We start from the raw sequence: 19,424 nt of genomic DNA on the forward strand, positions 1-19,424 counted from the left end.
TTTATAAGATTAAGGCACCTGAGAAGAGTGGCTTTTGCTGTTTTCTTGCTACATTCATAAAGCTGCAGCTAGAACACTGTTTTGACCGTAAACCAGGCCCTGTGCTAGGTACCTTATTATCTGTAATCCTTGTGATGATTCTATAGAGCAAATATTATTATTCATGTGTTATCCATGAGGAATCTGAAACTCAGCGAGTATAAGAAATGAGCCTGAGGTCACATTACAAGCTCTCTAAATGACGGAGCCAGAATTGTAAACCAGATTTGCTTGACCCAAAGCCATTATTCCATCCACTACTTGTAGCTTGGCACAAAGAACCCTAAAATACTCTAAAAAGTGCAGTTCTTGCTCTCATTTAAAAAAAATATTCTGATCTGTCTGGTGCATATCTAGACAGCAATGCAAAGAAAACCTCAAATCTTAGGAAGATTTACTGTTGCAGTGGAGCAAGTATTGAACTATTTCTTGCCTTATAACTCACTTGACCTTTCAAGGTCCCTTCTTGTCCTTTAATCCTATAGGCAGGGTGTTTTTTTTTTTTTTCTTTTCTAAAATCTGCTAACAGCAGACAGTCAAATGATGGTATCTCTAACATCTTCATTTTCCTGATTCCGTTTTTCCTTCCAAAAGCTTTCACACATACTTGGTTGCTGGGATATATCTCTTGCTGCACTGTTTTTATAAATGATTTTTTATGTGTGTTAATGCTCTGGGGCACCCAGGGGAAGCCTCCACAGACTTTCTTGATTAGCCGATGTCACCCTTTCTATGTAAGAACCACCTCTGATCACCACTTCCCCTGGCCAAGAAATGAGAAAAGCATTTGCATTTGGAAAACCAAGTTATGACACATGAAGCAGATTAAGAGGGACTGCCTCCCCAGAATCCACATGAACTTTCCCCATCTTCATTTGTTTTTCTTAAAGATAAAAACCACACAACCATGTTTGTAGTTCGGTCTAACAAGTGCCTGTGCTTGCATAACATGAAGAAGATTCCACTTTGGCTATCTTGACTTCATTGTACGTAAATTATGTTTGTTGTAAGTAATCTTTGAAATGGCGTAACATGTGCAAGCCAGGGTTTATTATTTTAGACTTTGGAATATTTCATTGTTTATTTTAAATGGTGGTTTGTGTTGGATGAGTGTTTAACATGCAAATTAATGCTGTCTTCCCAGGAACTCTGGAGAAGCAGGAGGGTGCAATGAAGTCTCAGACCTCCTCTCCAGCGGAGAGATGGCGTGAGATAGGCAGTTAAAGAAAAAAAGCAGCGGAGGGGGAGTTAATTCTTAACTGAGCAGGTATTTAAATGAAGCATGGCCGTTCTGAAGCTTAGATCTCCTGATACAGCTCTGTAGACTTTTGAAGGCGTATCAAATCACTATGTGATTTAATTTAATAAAAAAGCGAAAGACAGATTACTTTGGGCTCCACTAAATGGACAATCCCAAGCCCTTGTGATGCTCAAAAAGATCAGAATGCCCAAGTATGAGATCTTGGACGTAGAAGGAGAGATTATAAGGGTTGCATCCACGTGCATGAACTTTCAAATGCCGTCGAACTTCTCCGTGGCTATATGTTAGGCGTGCTATTTAAATAGAAACAGACAAATAGAACCATATGCTTAAATGTGCTATTGCACTTAAAATGTATCAAAAACACATGTTTCCCCCTTCATCCCACTTTCTTGTGATTTGCTTGACTTTCAGATCATCTAGGGTACTGTTCTTCCTCTTAGAGTTTTCCATAGGACAGCTTCAAGTAATACAGTAAGTAAGAACTGTAAAATTTTAATGATCAAGCAGTTTTCTTTCTAGTTGTTAGGAACCTGGACTTCCTTAAGCCGTGGAAACCTAGACCGACTGTAAGTTTCACAGAAGGTAAAGGTAGATCCTTTACTTCTGTTAGAAATAACGATAATCATAAATTTCTACCCCATGGGCTTCCCTTGTCATGTAAAAATATAAATCAGTTGGAGATGTTGGGAAATTATGTCTAATTGGAAAACTCTGGACATTGCCACACATCATTCATAGCAGTAAATCACACACCCACATATATATAAAACATAAAATATACTGAGGCAAGATTCAAAATAATCTGTATTGAGTATATACATACAGATTGGCAAATGTGTTCTTTGCAGGGGAGGGGACCTTAGTTATTTCACTCAAGTGTGATTTGGAAGCATCCCAGATGCCACTGTTTTTTTTAAATGGAAACCCACTTATTATGCATTTGAAGTAAGAATGTCCATGGCAGCTGGACTGCACGTGAGAAATGTTGCAGGGAGAAATGAGGCTCTGCTGCTGTACCCAGCTGGGCCCCACAATATTCTCTTACCAGATGTGATGTTTGTAAGTTGTACACATTTTTAATACATTCTATACAAGATTTACAAGTGGATTTAATAAAATTCTTCACAAATTTTAAAAGTTTTAGGAAGAGATGGCTGAGTTTCTCCTGTGAGTGCTAACCTGTCTAGCATTTGACAGGAGCACCTGACTAGCTCAGTGGGAGAGCATGCAACTCTTAATCTTGGGGTTATGAGTTTGAGCCCCATGGTGGGTGTAGAGATTACTTAAAATCTTTAAAAAAATAAAATTTGATGAATAATAGAAGTAGGCTATACTAATTTGTAAAAGCAGGAAGTCATAGTTGTTATTGTCTTACTAAAATGTGATGGAAAAAATAGACTTAAGTGTGTGAAATTTTTCTTAGAAAGCCTTGTCTAACCTGGTGGAAGGTTCAGACCATTTGACAAAGGTGGGAATTTTCTTTAGAACCCAAATAATGCCTAATTTCCCAAATCTCTGGCTCATGCCCCAGTATTCACTACAACATACAAATGATATGCTCACACACATGGCGTCAATAGGCTGCAGGCGATGTGCACTCCCCAATCATTAGACCATATTTAACTCCCTTTCTCTTCCACCCAGAAAGCATATCCAAATACAAATGATTGAGAGAATATTCCCATGGGAATAACCTTGAATGTGGTTTTCTTAAGATTACAGAGAAATCTTTTTTTTTTTTATGATATCTTAACCTTTATAGACAATTCAAAAATCTTGGCCTATGTTCTGGAGATTCTCAGATTCACGCACCCCGATTAATTCTTGGCATCTGAATTAACATCCTGGTTTTGGAAATGGTAAAGAGAAACTTTCAAGGAACCCAGCTGGGAGGGAAGGGAGGAATAGGGAGGCTGGGGGGTTGGAGAACAAAAGGAATTATCTGTTGCGTTGTACATTTTCACACACAGTGTAGAAATTTTGCGACCATGTAGGTCCCTTTATAACCCTGCCATTTTTAAATTCTGCAGTGCAGTTTGTTGCATTTACTTTCATTATGAATCCTGCAAGACAATGGTATAATCTCTGCTTTAAAATAACTAAAGATAAAAAATAGCCTTTTTATATGTATCCGGACATTTACCATATATGGGGCACTTCATTCCTTCCTAAAGATCCATGTTTCCCCCGGCCCCGCCCCCTCCCTGGGCACCCTGTCCCTTTTTACTTGGAAGAATGCACTTTAGCATTTCTTGTCATCCAGGTCTGCTGGTAAAGAATGCTTTGTTTTCTTTAATCCGAAACATCTTTATTTCACCTTCAGTCTTAAAGGGTATTTTCTCTGGATATAGGATTCTGGGTTAACAGCAGGCTGGTTTGTTTTCTCAGTAGTTAAAGATATCCTACCACTGTTTCTGCTTACCATGGCTTTGGATTGGAAGTGCAAGGCCCACACACTTGTATGATGTGTACTTTTTCTCCACCTGCTTTCAAGATTTTCCCTTTAGTTTTCAGCAGGAGGACTATGATGTCTCCAGACAAATTTTCATATGTGTGTGTATTTAACCTGTTTCAAGTTTGCTAAATATGTTTAGTCTGTAAATTTACATTATTCACTGCACTTGGGATATTTCAACCATTTTTCAATTTTTTTCGGCTCCTTTTTTTTTGGCTCGCTCTCCTTGCCTTCTGGAACTCCAAATACCATCCATTGGAACTTTTGAAATTGTCCCACAGTCCCTGAGGTTTGGTGCATTTTTTTAAATCTTTTTTTTTTTTTTCTCTTTAAACTGGGTAGATCCTGTGCATATATTTTCAGATTCACTAATTCTTTCCCGCTTATCACCACCCAGTTGTGAAACCCATTCAGCAAGATGGGGTTTTCTTTTTAGATATATTTTCTAGTTCTTATATTTTGTTCTTTTCATAGTTTCTATTTCTCTTAGATTTCCTACTTTTTCCTTTATCACAAGAATATTTTCCCTTATATCATCAAATATAGCTGTAACAGTTGCTTTAACATCATGTCTGATAATACCAACATCTAGAATCAGAGTTGGCATCATTGACTGTCTTTCCCTTGAAAATGGGTCTCATTTGTATCTCCTCATCTGATACAAGTATCTTAAAGTCTCTGCGTTAATCCACTTCATAGGATTCAAGTGATTAAACTCCTATATTACGTGTTGAAAAGGACATCCTGCTGTTGGAAGATGTGGCCATGAGATATTGTATTGATTATCTTTCCCCTTTTTATCTCATTTGTATAAGTTATGAAGACCCTGGATCCTGTTCTATTCATTCAAGAAATGTTGGTATTTTTCTTTTAGCAGGCAAGTAACGCAGTTGGATGTAATGTGAAAACTGCCTTGCAGTAGGTGGCAGCTCAAGCCTTCATCCAGCATGAGTTGTATTTACCAGGGGTGTTTTGAACCTGCTCCTCACAGGCATGGGTCAGGGCTTACCAGAGCTTGGGCAGGATTTATACACAGAATTTGAGGCTACTCTTCTCCAGCACTCTCCTTTCCTGGGTTTTCCCTCAATTTTTCATGCCTCCGGTTGCCCCAGCTTTGTCTTCCACTTGATCAAGCCAAAACACACTGTGGGTTCCCTGTGTTTTAGCTTTCTACACCACTTAGCAGCTGTGATAGGCACTCAGGCTAAAGCCCAAAAAGCAAGAAACTTAGCCTGGGTCTGCCCCTTGTTCAAAATTTCAACTCTCCTCTTAAATATTGAATTTCTCTCTCAACTCACCGGAACCTGCCTGTGGTGGTTTCCTTCTGTTTTCTCCAAAGTGTATAGTTGCTGTGTGCAGGGAGTTGGTCTGTGAGGAGCTTACAACTCCATACCAGAGGCATAGTCCTTCCAGGAGAGATTAACATTTTGAACTGATGGCACCATTTCTTTACCTCAGGGAGAGATTGAAGTCTTGGAAATTTTTGTTAGAATTGCCTGTTTTCCGGGGGGGGCACCGGGATGATGTAGGCAGTTAAGCCTCTGACTCTTGATTTCGGCTGAGGTCATGATGTCAGAGTTATGAGATTGAGCCCCAAGTTGGGCTCTGCGCTAAACATGGAGTCTGCTTGAGATTCTCTCCCTCTCCCTCTGCCCCACTCCTGAGTGCTCTCTCAAAATAAATGAATGAATGAATTGCCTATTTGCTGTTTTTTTAATTCAGATAATTTAGATACCTTTCAGTAACTTCTGTGGTACAGGTATAAAGCAAGCATTCAAATAGGGGGTTAGAATCATTGGGCTCCCAGCCTCAGTCTTAATAATAATTAGTTACCTAATTGTTATTACAATTAAACATCATTATAATTATCTAGTTATTATTAACTAATTGTTATAATTAGCAAGTCATGTGAATCCCTGGCTTGGAGGAAAAGGAGCCTGGCCAGCCTCAAAGTTCTGTTATATCCTCTAGGCCTCCCCTCATCTGATACAAGTATCTTGAAGTCTCTGCGTTAATCCACTTCATAGGATTCAAGTGATTAAACTCCTATATTACGTGGTGAAAAGGACATCCTGCCGTTGGAAGATGTGGCCATGTGATATTGATTATCTTTCCCCTTTTTATCTCCACTTCCCTTAAAAATACACTATGCCTTCTTTCGCTTATGCCTCACTTTTTCCTGGGCACAAGTCATTCGATAACTGAAAAGAATTCTATTTTTAATCTAACATCCCATTTAAAATACATTTTTGGGGATCCCTGGGTGGCACAGTGGTTTGGCGCCTGCCTTTGGCCCAGGGCGCGATCCTGGAGACCCGGGATCGAATCCCACGTCGGGCTCCCGGTGCATGGAGCCTGCTTCTCCCTCTGCCTATGTCTCTGCCTCTCTCTCTTTCTATCTCTGTGACTATCATAAATAAATAAAAATTTAAAAAAAAGATTTTAAAATACATTTTTGTTTGTCTCTTAGGAAAAAATGCTGCAAAGGGTATAAATTTGTTCTTGGACAATGCATCCCAGAAGGTATGTAATATAAAAGATTATGTCTTTTCACCTTGTTTGTGACTAACCCTTAGGGGTCTATAAAGTTCAGATGTACATAGAATGTATGTGGGTTATCTGCGTGTAATTTCAGGTTTCTCTGACATTAAATTTTTCTAGCACCTGTTTGGTTACCTGTAGCATGTTCTAGCTAAATCATTACACAACTTATAGATTAATTCTCGTATTTCAGGTTTTAAGCTGAAGGGGCTGTATTTCCCTAACCAGCATTTCATACAGAGAACACAAGCATCCTCCCCGACCTCTCTGTGCTTTTCAGATGCTAGACTCAAAGCCCCTTCAAGCACTGTGCTCAGCCCAGCACTAAAGAGGCAGAGCAGTGTAAGACATGTATCCAGCCCTCAAGGCACATACCTGTCTATACCCCGTGGTATAAACAGCATGGAATCTGACCTGAATTTTAATTACATTTTCCATATTGCCTTAGTCCATTCTGGCTGCTGTAACAAAAGTTCCATAATCTGGTAAACAACAAACATATATTTCTTATGTAATTCTGGAGGCTTAAGTCTAAGACCAAGACCCTGGAAAACCCTATGTCTGGTGAGAGCTTCCTGGTTCATAGATAGCCATCTTCTTGCTATGTCCTTATGGGGCAGAAGGGCAAGGGAGCTCTCTGGGGTTTCTTTTATAAATGCACCAGGTCCATTCATGAAGGCTCTACCCTCATGACCTATGTACCTCCCAAAGGCCCCATCTCCTAATACCGTCACCTTGGAGGTTAGGATTTCAACATACAAATTTCAAGAGGACACCAGGATTAAGTCTGTAACACGCACCTATCTCAGTTTTTGTGGGAAGGTATTAGTACTTGACTCATGGTGGTTTTAAGAATATTACCACATGTGAAGTACTTGGAACAGAAACTGGCTCTTACTAGGCACTAGATGAATGGTGGTTCCTGCTCTTGTTTTTGATGATAACCACAACATGTGTGGCGGAGGCATTCAGGGAAGCAGTGTCTGGAACAGGCACATAGCACAGAGGACCAGAGCAGTCAGAGGCAGTCTCAGGAAAGAGGAGGACCTAACTGATCAAGGAAGGCTGCCCAGAACCTGGACAAGCAGGAGGAAAAGAGCTGCAAAGGGTTCCCAGTGCCGATCCAGAAAATGTGAACTATTTGGAGAGTGTGAGATTAGTTTGCCTGGGGCTGGGGAGAGAAGGCTGGGTAATGAGAAATAGGTTTCTGTCACCCAAGAAGCCAGGTCTCTGTGGACGACCAGGCTCCCGGCCAAGCCAGCTCATGTTGCTTTATCTCCTAGAGGGCAGTTTCTTTGTCTCAGCTGGAAATAAATGAATCCTCCCTGTGTATTGCTGTCTTCAGTGAAATGGTGGAAGAGTTCACCAAACCACTGCTGGGACCCCTGAGAGAGCTGCTTTAGGAAGGTTGGTTAGGAAATCACTTTACATATGATGGTTTATGTGGCCTTGGGCCTCTCCGAGACTGAATTTCTCACCACCAGTCAATTCTGTTGGTTAGAACTTGGTGAGGGAAAAAAAAGACCCCACAAAGGTAAAAATAATTGCATTTTTTTTTATAAGCCAGCTTTTCTCCACCCGCAGCTGTGTCCTTTATATTTCAATTTGGCAGATACTAAGAAAACTAAGTTTGGGCCAGTCAGTGTAAGATCCCAGCTAAAGACCTTGCCCAACCTAAATAAAAACACATTACATGGGTACCACATACTTAGAGTTTCTTTAAATATGAGGTCGTGTTTCAAACATCAGAGCCTGAAAGTAGTCTCCCTTCACCCTCAAGTGAGTCTGTGACACCTGTGATCAATGTAGCCTTGCCGTAACTCTCTGCTGTGTTGGTGTCACTAGAACACTTAAGTGTTTTAATCTGTGGGAATAAAGGGGGAGAGGTTCTTAATATCTCTTTAATCATAAAGATTTCCATTACCAGGAATGCAAAGTATAAAACTAAAATTTCAGAAAAGATAGTGTATTAGTTAGGATTGCTCAGAGAAACAGAGGGAGGTTTATTTAAAGGAATTACTTGACAAGATTGTGGAGGCTGGCAAATCAGAAGTCCCTAGGTAAGGCTGGAGACCCAGAAGAAAGTCACAATTTGAGTCAGAAGGCCGTCTACCCCCAAAATTCCCTCTTCCTTGGGGAAGTCTTTTTTCTATTAAGGCCTTCAACTGATTGAAAGGGCCCACCAACATTTTCGAGGGCAATCTGCTTTATTCAGACTCTACTGAATTAAATGTTGATCCTATCTAAAAAAAAAAAAAAGAGAGAGAGAGAGATCTCCATGGAAACATTTAGAATATGCTCAACCCAGTATCTCTGTATGGTGATCTGGTCACATTGACACATAAAACTAGTCATCACAGGTAGTGAAGAGACTAGAATTTTTAAACAAATATGCTGAGTAGAAGCTGCAATTTAGAAGAATGTTGTTGCCTCAATTGTTGCCCTAAGGTAGAAGTCAACAACCTATGGCCAAATCTGACCCACTGCCTATCTTTGTAAATAAAGCTTTATTGAAACACGACCACACTCATGCACTTGTGTATTACCTAGGCTGCTTTTGCTCTGCCACAGCAGAGCTGAGTAGTGGTTGCCAACCAGATATATTTTGCCAAGCCCTGCTGTATTATTTTGATTGGCTAGGTGATAGAATAATCTGATTTGTTCTAGTTCAACAGTTATTAATTGAGCATAAACTGTCGGAAGAGAGTAGTGCCAGTTACTCCAGGGGACACAGCCCTTGCCAGATACCCAAACACTCATAAGAGCTACTCATAAAGGAAGCAGAAGAGCAGGTTAAGCTTTTACTGTGTGTCTGGCACTGCGCTTAGTGCATCATCCAAGCTAACCTTCATAAAAGCACCATAAGGTCAGGATTACTGTCACCCCTAGTTTATAGGTGAGAGGATGAGGCTTAAAGGACTCGAAGTCACACAGATAGTCACAGTCTTGGGAGTGTTGGGTGCAGAACCCATACTCTTCATCATAATGCTGCATGCCTCCTGGCCGGGGGCCTGGGACAGAGTAGGCATTCTGCAAAAAAGGCAGAGCATGGGAGCAAGAGAAAGAAACGTATAGAGCAGGAAACATTGGCTGCCTAGAGGGGATACTGAATTAAGGAAACCAGGTTTGACCAAGAACACCCACAGGAAAAGCAGGCCTGGCATCACAGTTATAGGGCAAGGGATGGAGCACGGGCAGCTCTCTGGGTCATCATGAGAATGGCGTGACCCTCGCCACGCTGACCCCGCCTGCACTAGAGGCTGATGGGCCCGTGCACTCCACCGTCCTGTGCGGCGGAACAGAGCCAGGCTGACTCCGCATCTGAGGATCATTCATCTGTCAGCGCCCGGGGAAGATAGCCCAGTGATGCAGATGCTGGATCTAGTGTGGAGGTAAAGGTGCAGCCTGAGCTCCTGACTCAGAGCCACATCCCTTCAGAGGCTCATTAAAGATCAGTTTGTAAGGACTGGGAGGAGGACAGGCTCTAATTCTTTTCAAGTAATAGGGCTTCTAGAGCTCTCCAGCTGTTCCCAGCTCCTCCTGAGAACAGGACCGAGCCCCGGCATGCACACACACACCCCTGCAGGGCACAAAGGCACCAACCCTGCATCACTCACACGCGTTCCAAAGCCTCCCTCATGCTCCTCCTAGCCTGCGTGACTTCAGCCCTCGCTCCCACGTTATGGTGCCCACGCCCCCCACCAGGGCCAGCTGTTCTTCAGTGCTCATCTGGAAGAAATTCCCTGTCTGGACCACAGCTGGTGAAAAAGACCAGACAGGCCCCCAGTTACTGCTGCATGGCCTGGCCATCTAGAGCATCTTGGTTTTCTAGATGAGTGGCGGACCCCAGGAGATGAGGAGGTGACCTGGGGAAGCATCACAAGTGACGTCTGCCTTCAACCACGGCCAGGCCGAGCACCAAGTTCCCCATCGTGGGACTTTCAAGAGTTAGCGCCCATCCAAACGTGCAGTTCCCCAGCAGGCTGCAGCCCAATCAGGTCTGGCCCAGGCCCAGGGTCACCGCCCGGGCTGCTGAGGGACTGTGGCCGACGTGAGCTCACGCTTGTCTTTTTCAGATTACGACGTGTGTGCCGAGGCACCCTGTGAACAGCAGTGCACAGATAACTTCGGCCGAGTGCTGTGTACCTGCTACCCCGGGTACCGCTACGATCGGGAGCGACACCGGAGGCGCGAGAAGCCCTACTGCCTGGGTGTGTTGGCATCGTGGGCCGATTTCCCAGCTCCTGGGATTCTGTCCTTTGTTGGATAGTCCCCATCACTGTGGACCAGCTCCCCGGAGCTGCTTTGACCTTCGGTTCTCACCTTAGGTCCAGATACTCAGCGTCGTGCTGGCTGTCACTGCCTTTCGCTGTGACTGATCCAACAAGCCGTGGCCAAGGCATTCTTCAGGGAGCTGGTCCCAGTCGGATCCTAATAGGCAGTGATATATGAGGGCAGGAGAAAGGGAACATTAGCAAGTGAAAACGAGAACAATGTCAAACAGAATATAAGCGGGCAGGAACGTAAAAACACAGAGAGCCAGGAACCCACATGTTCCCGAAGACCAGGCGGGGAGGCTGGGAACGAGGGAGGGGCCGTGTGGCAGGCAGATTGGAAGTGGGTCAGAAGGAGCTGCAGCCGGCCACCTGGACCACAGCTGGGCGAGCCTAGCACGGTCCCTTGCCCCCAGCCCCCTGCGAGGGTGATGGTAACTGTCCCCTGGAGCCACACGTTTCCAAGCGTGGTCAGTCTGTGGCTAACCTGCCTCGGAAACGTCTGCAGTTCTTGCGTTTAAAAAAAGATGCCTGGCCTGGCCTCCAGAGCCTGAGGGCGGATCCAGAAATCTGCTTTTATACAATTGTCTCTAGTGACTCCCGTGCAGGGTCAAGTTTGAGGACCAGCTGGAGGATGAACCGAGGAGCCAGGTGGTCCCAAGTGGAGAATAAGCGAGTGGTGATGTGCGCCCCCCTTCTCTGCCCCAGCTGGGGCTCCAGAGAGCACTGTGGAAGAGAAGCTCTAGGCCTTAGCCTCCTAGCCTCTCCCCCAGTGGCTCCTGTGGTAGCACCCCACCCCCCAGAGAAGAGGATCGAGACCACGAAGTGCCTGCCGCGGGGCCCAGTGTGCCTCCTACAGAGAGCGCGACGCACGTTCTGATCCCCTGAGGTTCCAGGCACAGGGCTTCTCCTTTCAGTTTGCGGAGCTTCGAGCTTCGGTACTCCCTGCCTCCCACCTGGGGATCCACAAGACTGGCATTCTGCCAAGAATTCCATCTATTTCTCTCCTTTCACCCTCCTCCTCCCTCCTCCGGACAGAGAGGCAGCTTCACACTTAGGTTTAGGGCAGAGGCACGCGAAGAAAAGTGTTCAGCCTGAGGAATTGCAGAGGTGAATCCAGCTGTGCCACGTAGTCCGCAGATGACATAGTACCTGCTGCCGGGGTACGTGCAGCTGGCCGCACATGGGGGCTGCCATGGGGGGGTCGGGGGATCCCGGGCGCAGAGAGCGGCACTGCAAGACGTGCAGGGCTGAGTTCTGTGCATCTGCCACGTGGGCACGGTCAGGACTGAGTGTCATGCGCCCCCTCCTCCCCCACTGCCACCTGATGTCTTCAACCAGGGAGCAGGAAACAGATTGGGGCCTCGCTCCCTCCCCTGGTGGGAAACAGTTTTGCTTCCACCCCACTCGGTAAGCGGGCAAGTCTGTGATGTGCACGGTGTCTGTGGACTCTGACGGGTCCCGTGATGGATGGTGTCATGGCTCATTGCCACAGCTGCCCAGCAGTCCATCTGGATCACTGATGACACCAAAATTTCCTGGGAAAACTCTCCATTAGACCCATTGGGACTATGGTTTTTTTCCCCCAGAAGTGGCTTTTCCCAGGTTTCATTACATCTCTTAACTGGGAAGGAGCCAGTCCTAACTGACCTTGGATCACCATCCTGCTGCTCAGAACCAAGAGCCATAAAGGGGTGGAGGTGGGGGAGACCCTCGGGCCCCAGGGGTCCTTGCAGAAAAGCCTGGCTCTGATGCTTGCTCTTCAAAGAGTGTTGCCCTCAATCGTCTCATTGCCTCTTCCGAGGAGCCCAGCCTAGTATTTAGGGCCAGTGTTATCATCATGTTTTGTAGATGGGAATTTCGAAGGCTAGTAACACCTGCCCCAAGCCACACGACTTGGTGGTGGCAAAGCCACAACCAGAAACCCCGTCACTGATCAGCTTGCCACCATGGGGACACTGCCCGAGGCCTCCCTGTCATGCTGGCTCCTGTGTCTAATGTCCTGCTCTAGTCCAGCCTCCTCTGATCGAGGCTGGCAAAGTGCCCTGGGCAAGCATCCACGGGATGGCCACACCTAATGCCACCTGTCGTGTTGGAAGAGAGGTCTCTGAAACAGAGTATTCTCTGCCTTTGGTCCAAACCCAGATATCGACGAGTGTGCCACCAGCAACGAGACGCTGTGTGCACACATGTGCATCAACACCGTGGGCAGCTACCGCTGTGAATGCCGGGAGGGTTACATCCAGGAGGACGATGGGAGAACGTGCACCAGGGGAGACAAATACCCCAATGACACCGGTGAGTAGGGCAGACAGTGTTACCCCCATAGATAGGAAGCCCCTGGGAGCCCACCAGGGCGTTTAGCCACTGACATTAATCCGTGGGCCAGCTTGAAAATCGGCAAAAGAAAGGGAGCGGCAGGCAGGAAGGGGCACTTGCATGAATATTGGCAGGTGGGATCTGGGTAGGAGGGGGGGTAGGGCACATCAGGTCAAGCCCCAGTGGAGCAAAGCCTGTTAGCAGTGAGGACTGCGAGCTGGTGTGTATCGGGAAGCTCTCCACCCAGTGGAGGTGGTGTGCTCATGCAGAAGGCAGTAGAGCTTAGCTGCGTGCTGAGACCAAACTCAGGTGACCAGAGAAGAGCCCAGAACCCCTGTGTTCTCAGAGAACAGGCGAGCGATAGGAAACATTTCTGCATCACGTAACCATGTATATCAATGCCGCTTAACGTACAGCCCAAGCCTCATGCCTGCCTAGAACCATGCGTTCCTCGGTTCATGATTGGATGAAAACACAAGTTGGGTCTTTAGCCATTTCTATACCCATTTCATAGACATTTTGTCTAAATCTAACGATCAATGCTTGTGTTTTGCCTTATTTTCCTAATTGGTTTTTACTGTGTTTTGCAAATACGGTCCACAGTGAAGTGCAACAGTGTTAAAAGCTGGCCTTCGCAGAGTTTGAGCAGCTGATCTGCACGGCGTCACCCCGATTGAGCTGATGTGTCTGTCACTCAGGGATGTGATCAGCTCCGATGTTGGGTTACGCCTTTAAGTCTGGAGGAAGGAGCCCTCGTGCTCCTGTATCCGACACTCACAGGCTGGGAGGCTGCTCCCATCTTCCCGTGCTTGCTCGGGGCACAGCTCTTCCCCACTTCCCTCGGCAGGGGAGGTGGCGGGATGCTGTCGTCGGGAGAGGCTGGCTGGGCCTTGGGCCGTGTCTGACCCAGGAGGGGCAGGGCGCCCCGGGCAGATCACATGGACCACGAAGGAAGGGGGATGGGAAGGCCAAAGGGTCTGAGCCCCCGGGAGATGGTTCTTGGGTGTAGCCTGAAATTTGCCATCAGCTGAGGACAGTGAACAGCTGCGCGACAGCTGCCTCGCATGGAAAATCTACAAAGCAAAATTCTGAGAACAAGCGGGTTGAGTCATGAGGAAGCCACCATATTAGAAGTAGATGCAAAATGCGTCTGGAGCCAGCCCAGGATGGGGCAATCTGGAATAATGTGAATGAATCAGAGGGCTTGGTGACACTTCTTCAAGTCTAAAGCATGCAGGGCCTGCGTGCCCAGAGGTGCCTAAAGCAGGGATGAACAGTCTTTTTGGCAGAAGGGTTGATTGAGGAAAAATATTTGCAGGCCCTTTTTGGTTTTTTAATTCAAAATTAAAACCAGTTCATTTTTGTCCCATGGTGGAGGAGGGGCAGGGCGTGCAACTTACCCATTTGATCGTCTCCTTTGTTGAGAGGGAGATAATCCTTTGACAAATGAGGGGCGGCCTTATAGCCGCTGACATTAATTCGTGGGCCAACTTGAAAATTAGCAACACCTAAGCAGTTTTCTAAGTTTTGATTTTGGAATTGGATTTCCAGCTATGCTCTGAGCCAGGAAGCACAGGGGCTGTGCGGGCAACTTGGCCTGGCACCTCCCTGGTCTCTTTGCCTTACATTTCTTTTCAGACGAACCCTATTTACTGGGGCGTGAGGGGCAGCGCTGAGCAACCCAACGTAGACCTTAACCATCAGAAACCACAACAAACACTTCCTACGTAACTGTCACGGTGGGGTTAGAGAGGAGGGATCTCCAAATAACAGGACCCGGCCTCACCCATGAGTGGTTCCCACCTGGTGGGGTGGGGTGGTCTGCCCGGAGACCTGGCCTCTAACTAGCAGAACCAGAGAAGCTGGATGGACCTTCCAGAGACAGTGTAAGAGTTTTACACTGAAGTGCACCTGTTCTATGGTCCCAGATGGCCTCCCTGTGTGGTACCCTAGGGAGGGCTCTTGCCAGAGCCCCAGGACAAGGTGGGCCTGGTGGGCCTCACCTCCTGCCCTGTGCTTTGGCAGTGTAGACCCAGATGGAGGCCCAGCAACAGAGCCGGATGCAAGAAGTCCTCCCGGAGTCTTTAAACGTAGCCGTCTATTGTGCTAGTCGGTCCTCCAGCCATAGTCCTCTGCTTCCTTCCCTGAGAAATGAATTGGGACTATTTAAACATTTTGGGTATAACACACAAAGTTGTAGTCTGAGACACCAAATTTGAGAGATCAAGAATTTTAAGTGAGGATCAGTTAGACTTTCAGGGCTGAGAATTCCGGGAAAAACTGAAGCAGTTGTAACTTATAAGGTATGTCGATATGCAACTTTTTTTCGCACCTTCTCTCATATTCCTTTCACTTAAAGATGACCTGTTTTTATCTCCATCATTTATTACAGCATGTCCCCACATTGCATTCGACTTAGCTTTGGGGTCTCGTGAGCTGCTAATAAGCCCTTCTTTCGTTAGAAGCATCTGCATTCAAACGTTTGGGGAAGAACACGTTCTGCGCCCACTTAAGGCTTCGTGGGCCAAGTGCTATGAGACGCTCAAAGAGATTGTCTTCGTCAAAAATGTTAATTTTGATCAAGCCTGAATTTCCCCCAGATTATTAAGAAAGGCCTATAAACATCTCACAGACAATAGTGTCCTGAAAAATATAATTTGGAAAATTCTAACTTATTAACATCAAAGGCCTGAAGCCCTGGGGTTGGACTTGGTAGGTCAGGGGCTTGGCTTTCAGGCAAAGACATCTTTATCACCAGGTGAAGCAGCCGAAAGTCCAGAGGGAAGCCATTTCTGCAGATTGCAGAGGATCTGATGCACAAAAAGAGGGCAGGACTCCTCCATCCTGCCATACTCAGAGACCATTTGTCCCTGTTTTAGAGTGACTTCAATGGGAGGTGTCTTTCTGTTTGATTAGTGGTTATACCCTTGAGCTGTATTGTCACACAAAACTCATTTACAGATGAGCCTAGACTGCAAAATCCCTTTTCTCCTCTCTCCATCCTCCATCCAGTATAACAGCTACGAATAGTTTAAAAAAAAAAAAAAAAAGCTAAAACAGCACTGTCTGTTGAATCACACTCCCTGCCGCCAACACCAGCATTAGAAACAGAATTTCTCAGTATTTTTCAGTTACCAGTGCCTATTGAAGTCACCACACATGCACATAGGTCTAGCATTTGTTTTTAGTATTTTACTAAGAAAAACATTCCAACTCCAGTAACCAAGGACATCAGGAGGCTAGGAGAGGAGGAATCCAGACCCATAATTAAAATTATGAGCAAGGACAGGAAAGTCATATGCCCTGAATGTTAGAATCATAACTCAAGCAATGGGCCACTGAGAAGGTGGGGGGCTGGCTTTGATGGTGCTGGCAACAAAAAGCAAGTGCCCTGGACGTGTTTCTTTGACAACTGCAATGCCGTGGAAAGTTCCTTGGCTTGGAGGTCAGGAGAGCTGGCAGCCAGAGCAGCTTCAGTATTAACCTCTGGTTGTCACTGGTTGGAGCACTGAATTGAGAGCAGGTTCCAGGCCCCAGCTTCCTGCTCTGTAGGAAGAGCAAGAACGTTGGGCTGGATGAGCTCTGAAGGTCCCCCTGTCCTCGCACATCTCTTCCACAATGTGATGGGATATAGCATGAGTCACATAAGCCCGGCCAGCCCTGTGAGCCCTAGTGTGGTCCTCATTTCTTTGTCCTCTGTCCCAGTGAGTGCCAAGGCTTCAAGACCTAAGCCGAGAACTTTCCTTACAATATCTAAAAGATGAATAATTAACATCCAGGTACTCAGCTCAGCAACAGGAAAAGTGAGGGGCCGGACGAGCCAAGCACCTAGAACATCACAGCCAGCTGAGCAGCTTCATCTGTTTAGGACTCATTAATACCTAATATTTCATCATGGTTATTTATTTTTTGATGAAGAGATAATGATTATTGAATACAAACACATGTGATCTAAAACCTTTCCCCCTCTTTTTTTTTTAAAAAAACAAAAAACAAAAAAACTTTTATTGTCCAACGTCTGTGACATTATAGTCAGAGGAATTTAAGATCAAACACAACCTCAGCTCGCCATTAGAAAAGCGTGTGGAGAGCAGAGGGGCCTGGCCTCGAAAGTGCCCCCGACAGTTGAAAGGTTGCCATGTACACACAGGCATGGTGACACAAGCTGTCTGGCTACTAGGCAGGAATGGCATGCTCAGTCACTTTCTTTCTTTGAAAATATGTAGCTGGAGCCAGTTTAGGCACTCCAGGGAGTCTGTGTAGCACAGATGGGGAGACAAATTAAGGACATGTTGGCTCCGTAGTAATTAACTTACTGCTCTATTTTTCAACTTTTGTTTACTTTCTGATAGAGTGACCATGACCCCCAGCGTCCCTTAGTACAGTGTCAGGGATGGCCAGGTGTTTCATGTAACTTTCAAGTGCCACTAATCCATAGATCAGTGGTTCTCAACCTGGGGAGCTTTAAGTGCTGATACTGTTCCCTGGCTACACACCCCAGATGAGTTGGGGTGCAACATAGTGGGATTTTTTTTTAACACCCACCCCTGCCAGCCACCACCACCAAGAGGTTATAATGTGCCACCAGCATTGAGAACTGCTGCCAGGGCACAGACCTCCGCACCCAGCTTTTAAAAACAAACCTGCTTTGTTCATTTGTGACGTTGCCCGTATGAAATATGTTGAGAACATCCTTGAGTTTATTGAACTATTACTAACACAGTATCTAAGGAACTTTATTTCTAAGGCTTTTGACGGATAGCCTGCTCGACGGGAGTAAAAATTAGAGCTCTATGCCCCCATGTGGCTAATCAATAATAATGCACCTTTGAAACCTGAACTGGTTGGAGCAGAACGTTGAGCAATCCCTCACAGGGGCACGGACACAGTTCGAGATGCCCGGTGACTACAGCATGAATTGAGAGCACTGAAACCATGCAAAATCAGATGTCTCCCCAGATTTCTAAATGAATTCACATAGCGTACACAGGATTCTCTTAGCTCCACACTTGACATTACTATAGACAAATTGCGGGATAGACGAGCCCCAATTCAGAACAGATTGCATGTTCCAGGCCTATACACGCAGCTTATCTTCCAACCATCTGAGAGCTCTTTCCAAAGGATGATGTAAAGAGCCCTACCCCACATCTGTTATTTTGTAGGGAACTTAATACCCACAATAATTACATTTACGGAGCACTTGCCATGTACTGGGCTCTGTTCTAGGAACTTTCAGGTCTTATTTCATTGCTGCTATGGCAGTTACCCAGGTGATAAATGCCTTTGTCATTTTATTGCTTGAGAAACATGCCCAGAAGCTGTGGCTTCCAACCTAAAGGGTACTAAGTGGCAGCATCGGGATTTAAATTCTGATCACCTGACTCCACCAGAGCCTCTGCGCCTTGCTACTTTGCTCCATGTCTATGGACTGGATGGAGTTAACCTTGATGTCTGTGTTCTGGTAACTACACAAAGGGGCAGAGAACCCACCAGGCATTTTCAGACAAAAGTCCTTCCACGGAGCTTATTCTCCAGAGCAGTGATGGCTGAGCATACATGTACTTCAGGGTCCCTTGGAGGGTTTTGCTGGAACTTGTGCACTAGGCCCCGCTCCCAGGATTTCAGGTTTTCGAGAACAGATGCCCATGTGGTGATTGTGCTGCTGCTGGTCTGGCAAAGACACTTGAGAGCCACATCCCCAGAGCCTGCCTGCCAGAGAGTGCTCAGGTGTCCCAAACAGAATTCCCAAAAGCAGGCTTATTGCACCTCCACGATGCCAGATACAGAACCTGCAAGCGCCCAGCCTATGTACTCAGCACTCCGGAAGACCTGGAGCAAGTCACCTGTCTGTAGAGGAGATTGAACCAAAAACACATCAGTTCTAACAGTCCATGATCTCAGCGAAGTAGAGTCTAGAACCCGATAGGTTTATTCTTATTGTGAAAATATCAAGTTGCCTCCATCACACATACACTTGGAAAATTCAAGTGTACAAAAGCAGAAAGGGAAAGACGGGCTTCTAACACTTGTTCACAATGGCCTGGCTCTGCCAACAAGGCTGGTTCCTTACAAAGATCAATCACAAAATGTTAAATAGGTGTCCTCATCTATTTTGCATTCTCGATGCCTCACATGGCCTGGCAAATAGCAGATGCTCCGTGGGTGGATAAGAGGGAGAAGGGGAGGGATAGATGAGTAGTAGGTGGATGAACAGACAAGTAGGTAAGCCAGAGAAGTGGATGAGAAGATGGGATGGACGAGAGAGGTGGGTTACAGGATGGGATTGTAGAAATCAACCAGCCGATGGTCTGGAATGGACAAATGTCCTCCAGCTGTCCTTCAGCACTAACAAATGTAATAAACCTGGAGCCAGGGTCCTCCGTTTACACAGGGGTCCACCCTTCTCTGCCGTCAGCACACCCAGAGTTGCTAAGGCTTCATCACCACCAAGTGGGCTCTTGCACAGAAATGCCCTTGTGTCACTCTGTTATGTTCGAGAGTGATCTAAATAACTCTAGTCCTCCTCACG

General features: G+C 46.0%; 1 protein-coding gene across 3 annotated transcripts in view; it reads left to right on the forward strand.

The window, feature by feature from the left end:
- CCBE1 (collagen and calcium binding EGF domains 1) overlaps window positions 1–19,424 on the forward strand; it is a 226,646-nt gene that overhangs the window by 187,106 nt on the left and 20,116 nt on the right. For 2 of the 3 annotated variants that reach the window (XM_072821850.1, XM_072821858.1), the window contains exons 3-5: window positions 6,229–6,281; window positions 10,376–10,510; window positions 12,719–12,871. In XM_072821850.1, the coding sequence (XP_072677951.1) occupies window positions 6,229–6,281; window positions 10,376–10,510; window positions 12,719–12,871 (341 nt within the window). Of the gene's footprint in view, window positions 1–5,708; window positions 5,854–6,228; window positions 6,282–10,375; window positions 10,511–12,718; window positions 12,872–19,424 lie in introns of those variants that run through there. The other variant, XM_072821868.1, reaches the window with a different exon arrangement.

Source organism: Canis lupus, chromosome 1, assembly GCF_048164855.1.
Source record: "Canis lupus baileyi chromosome 1, mCanLup2.hap1, whole genome shotgun sequence".
Lineage (NCBI taxonomy): Eukaryota > Metazoa > Chordata > Mammalia > Carnivora > Canidae > Canis > Canis lupus.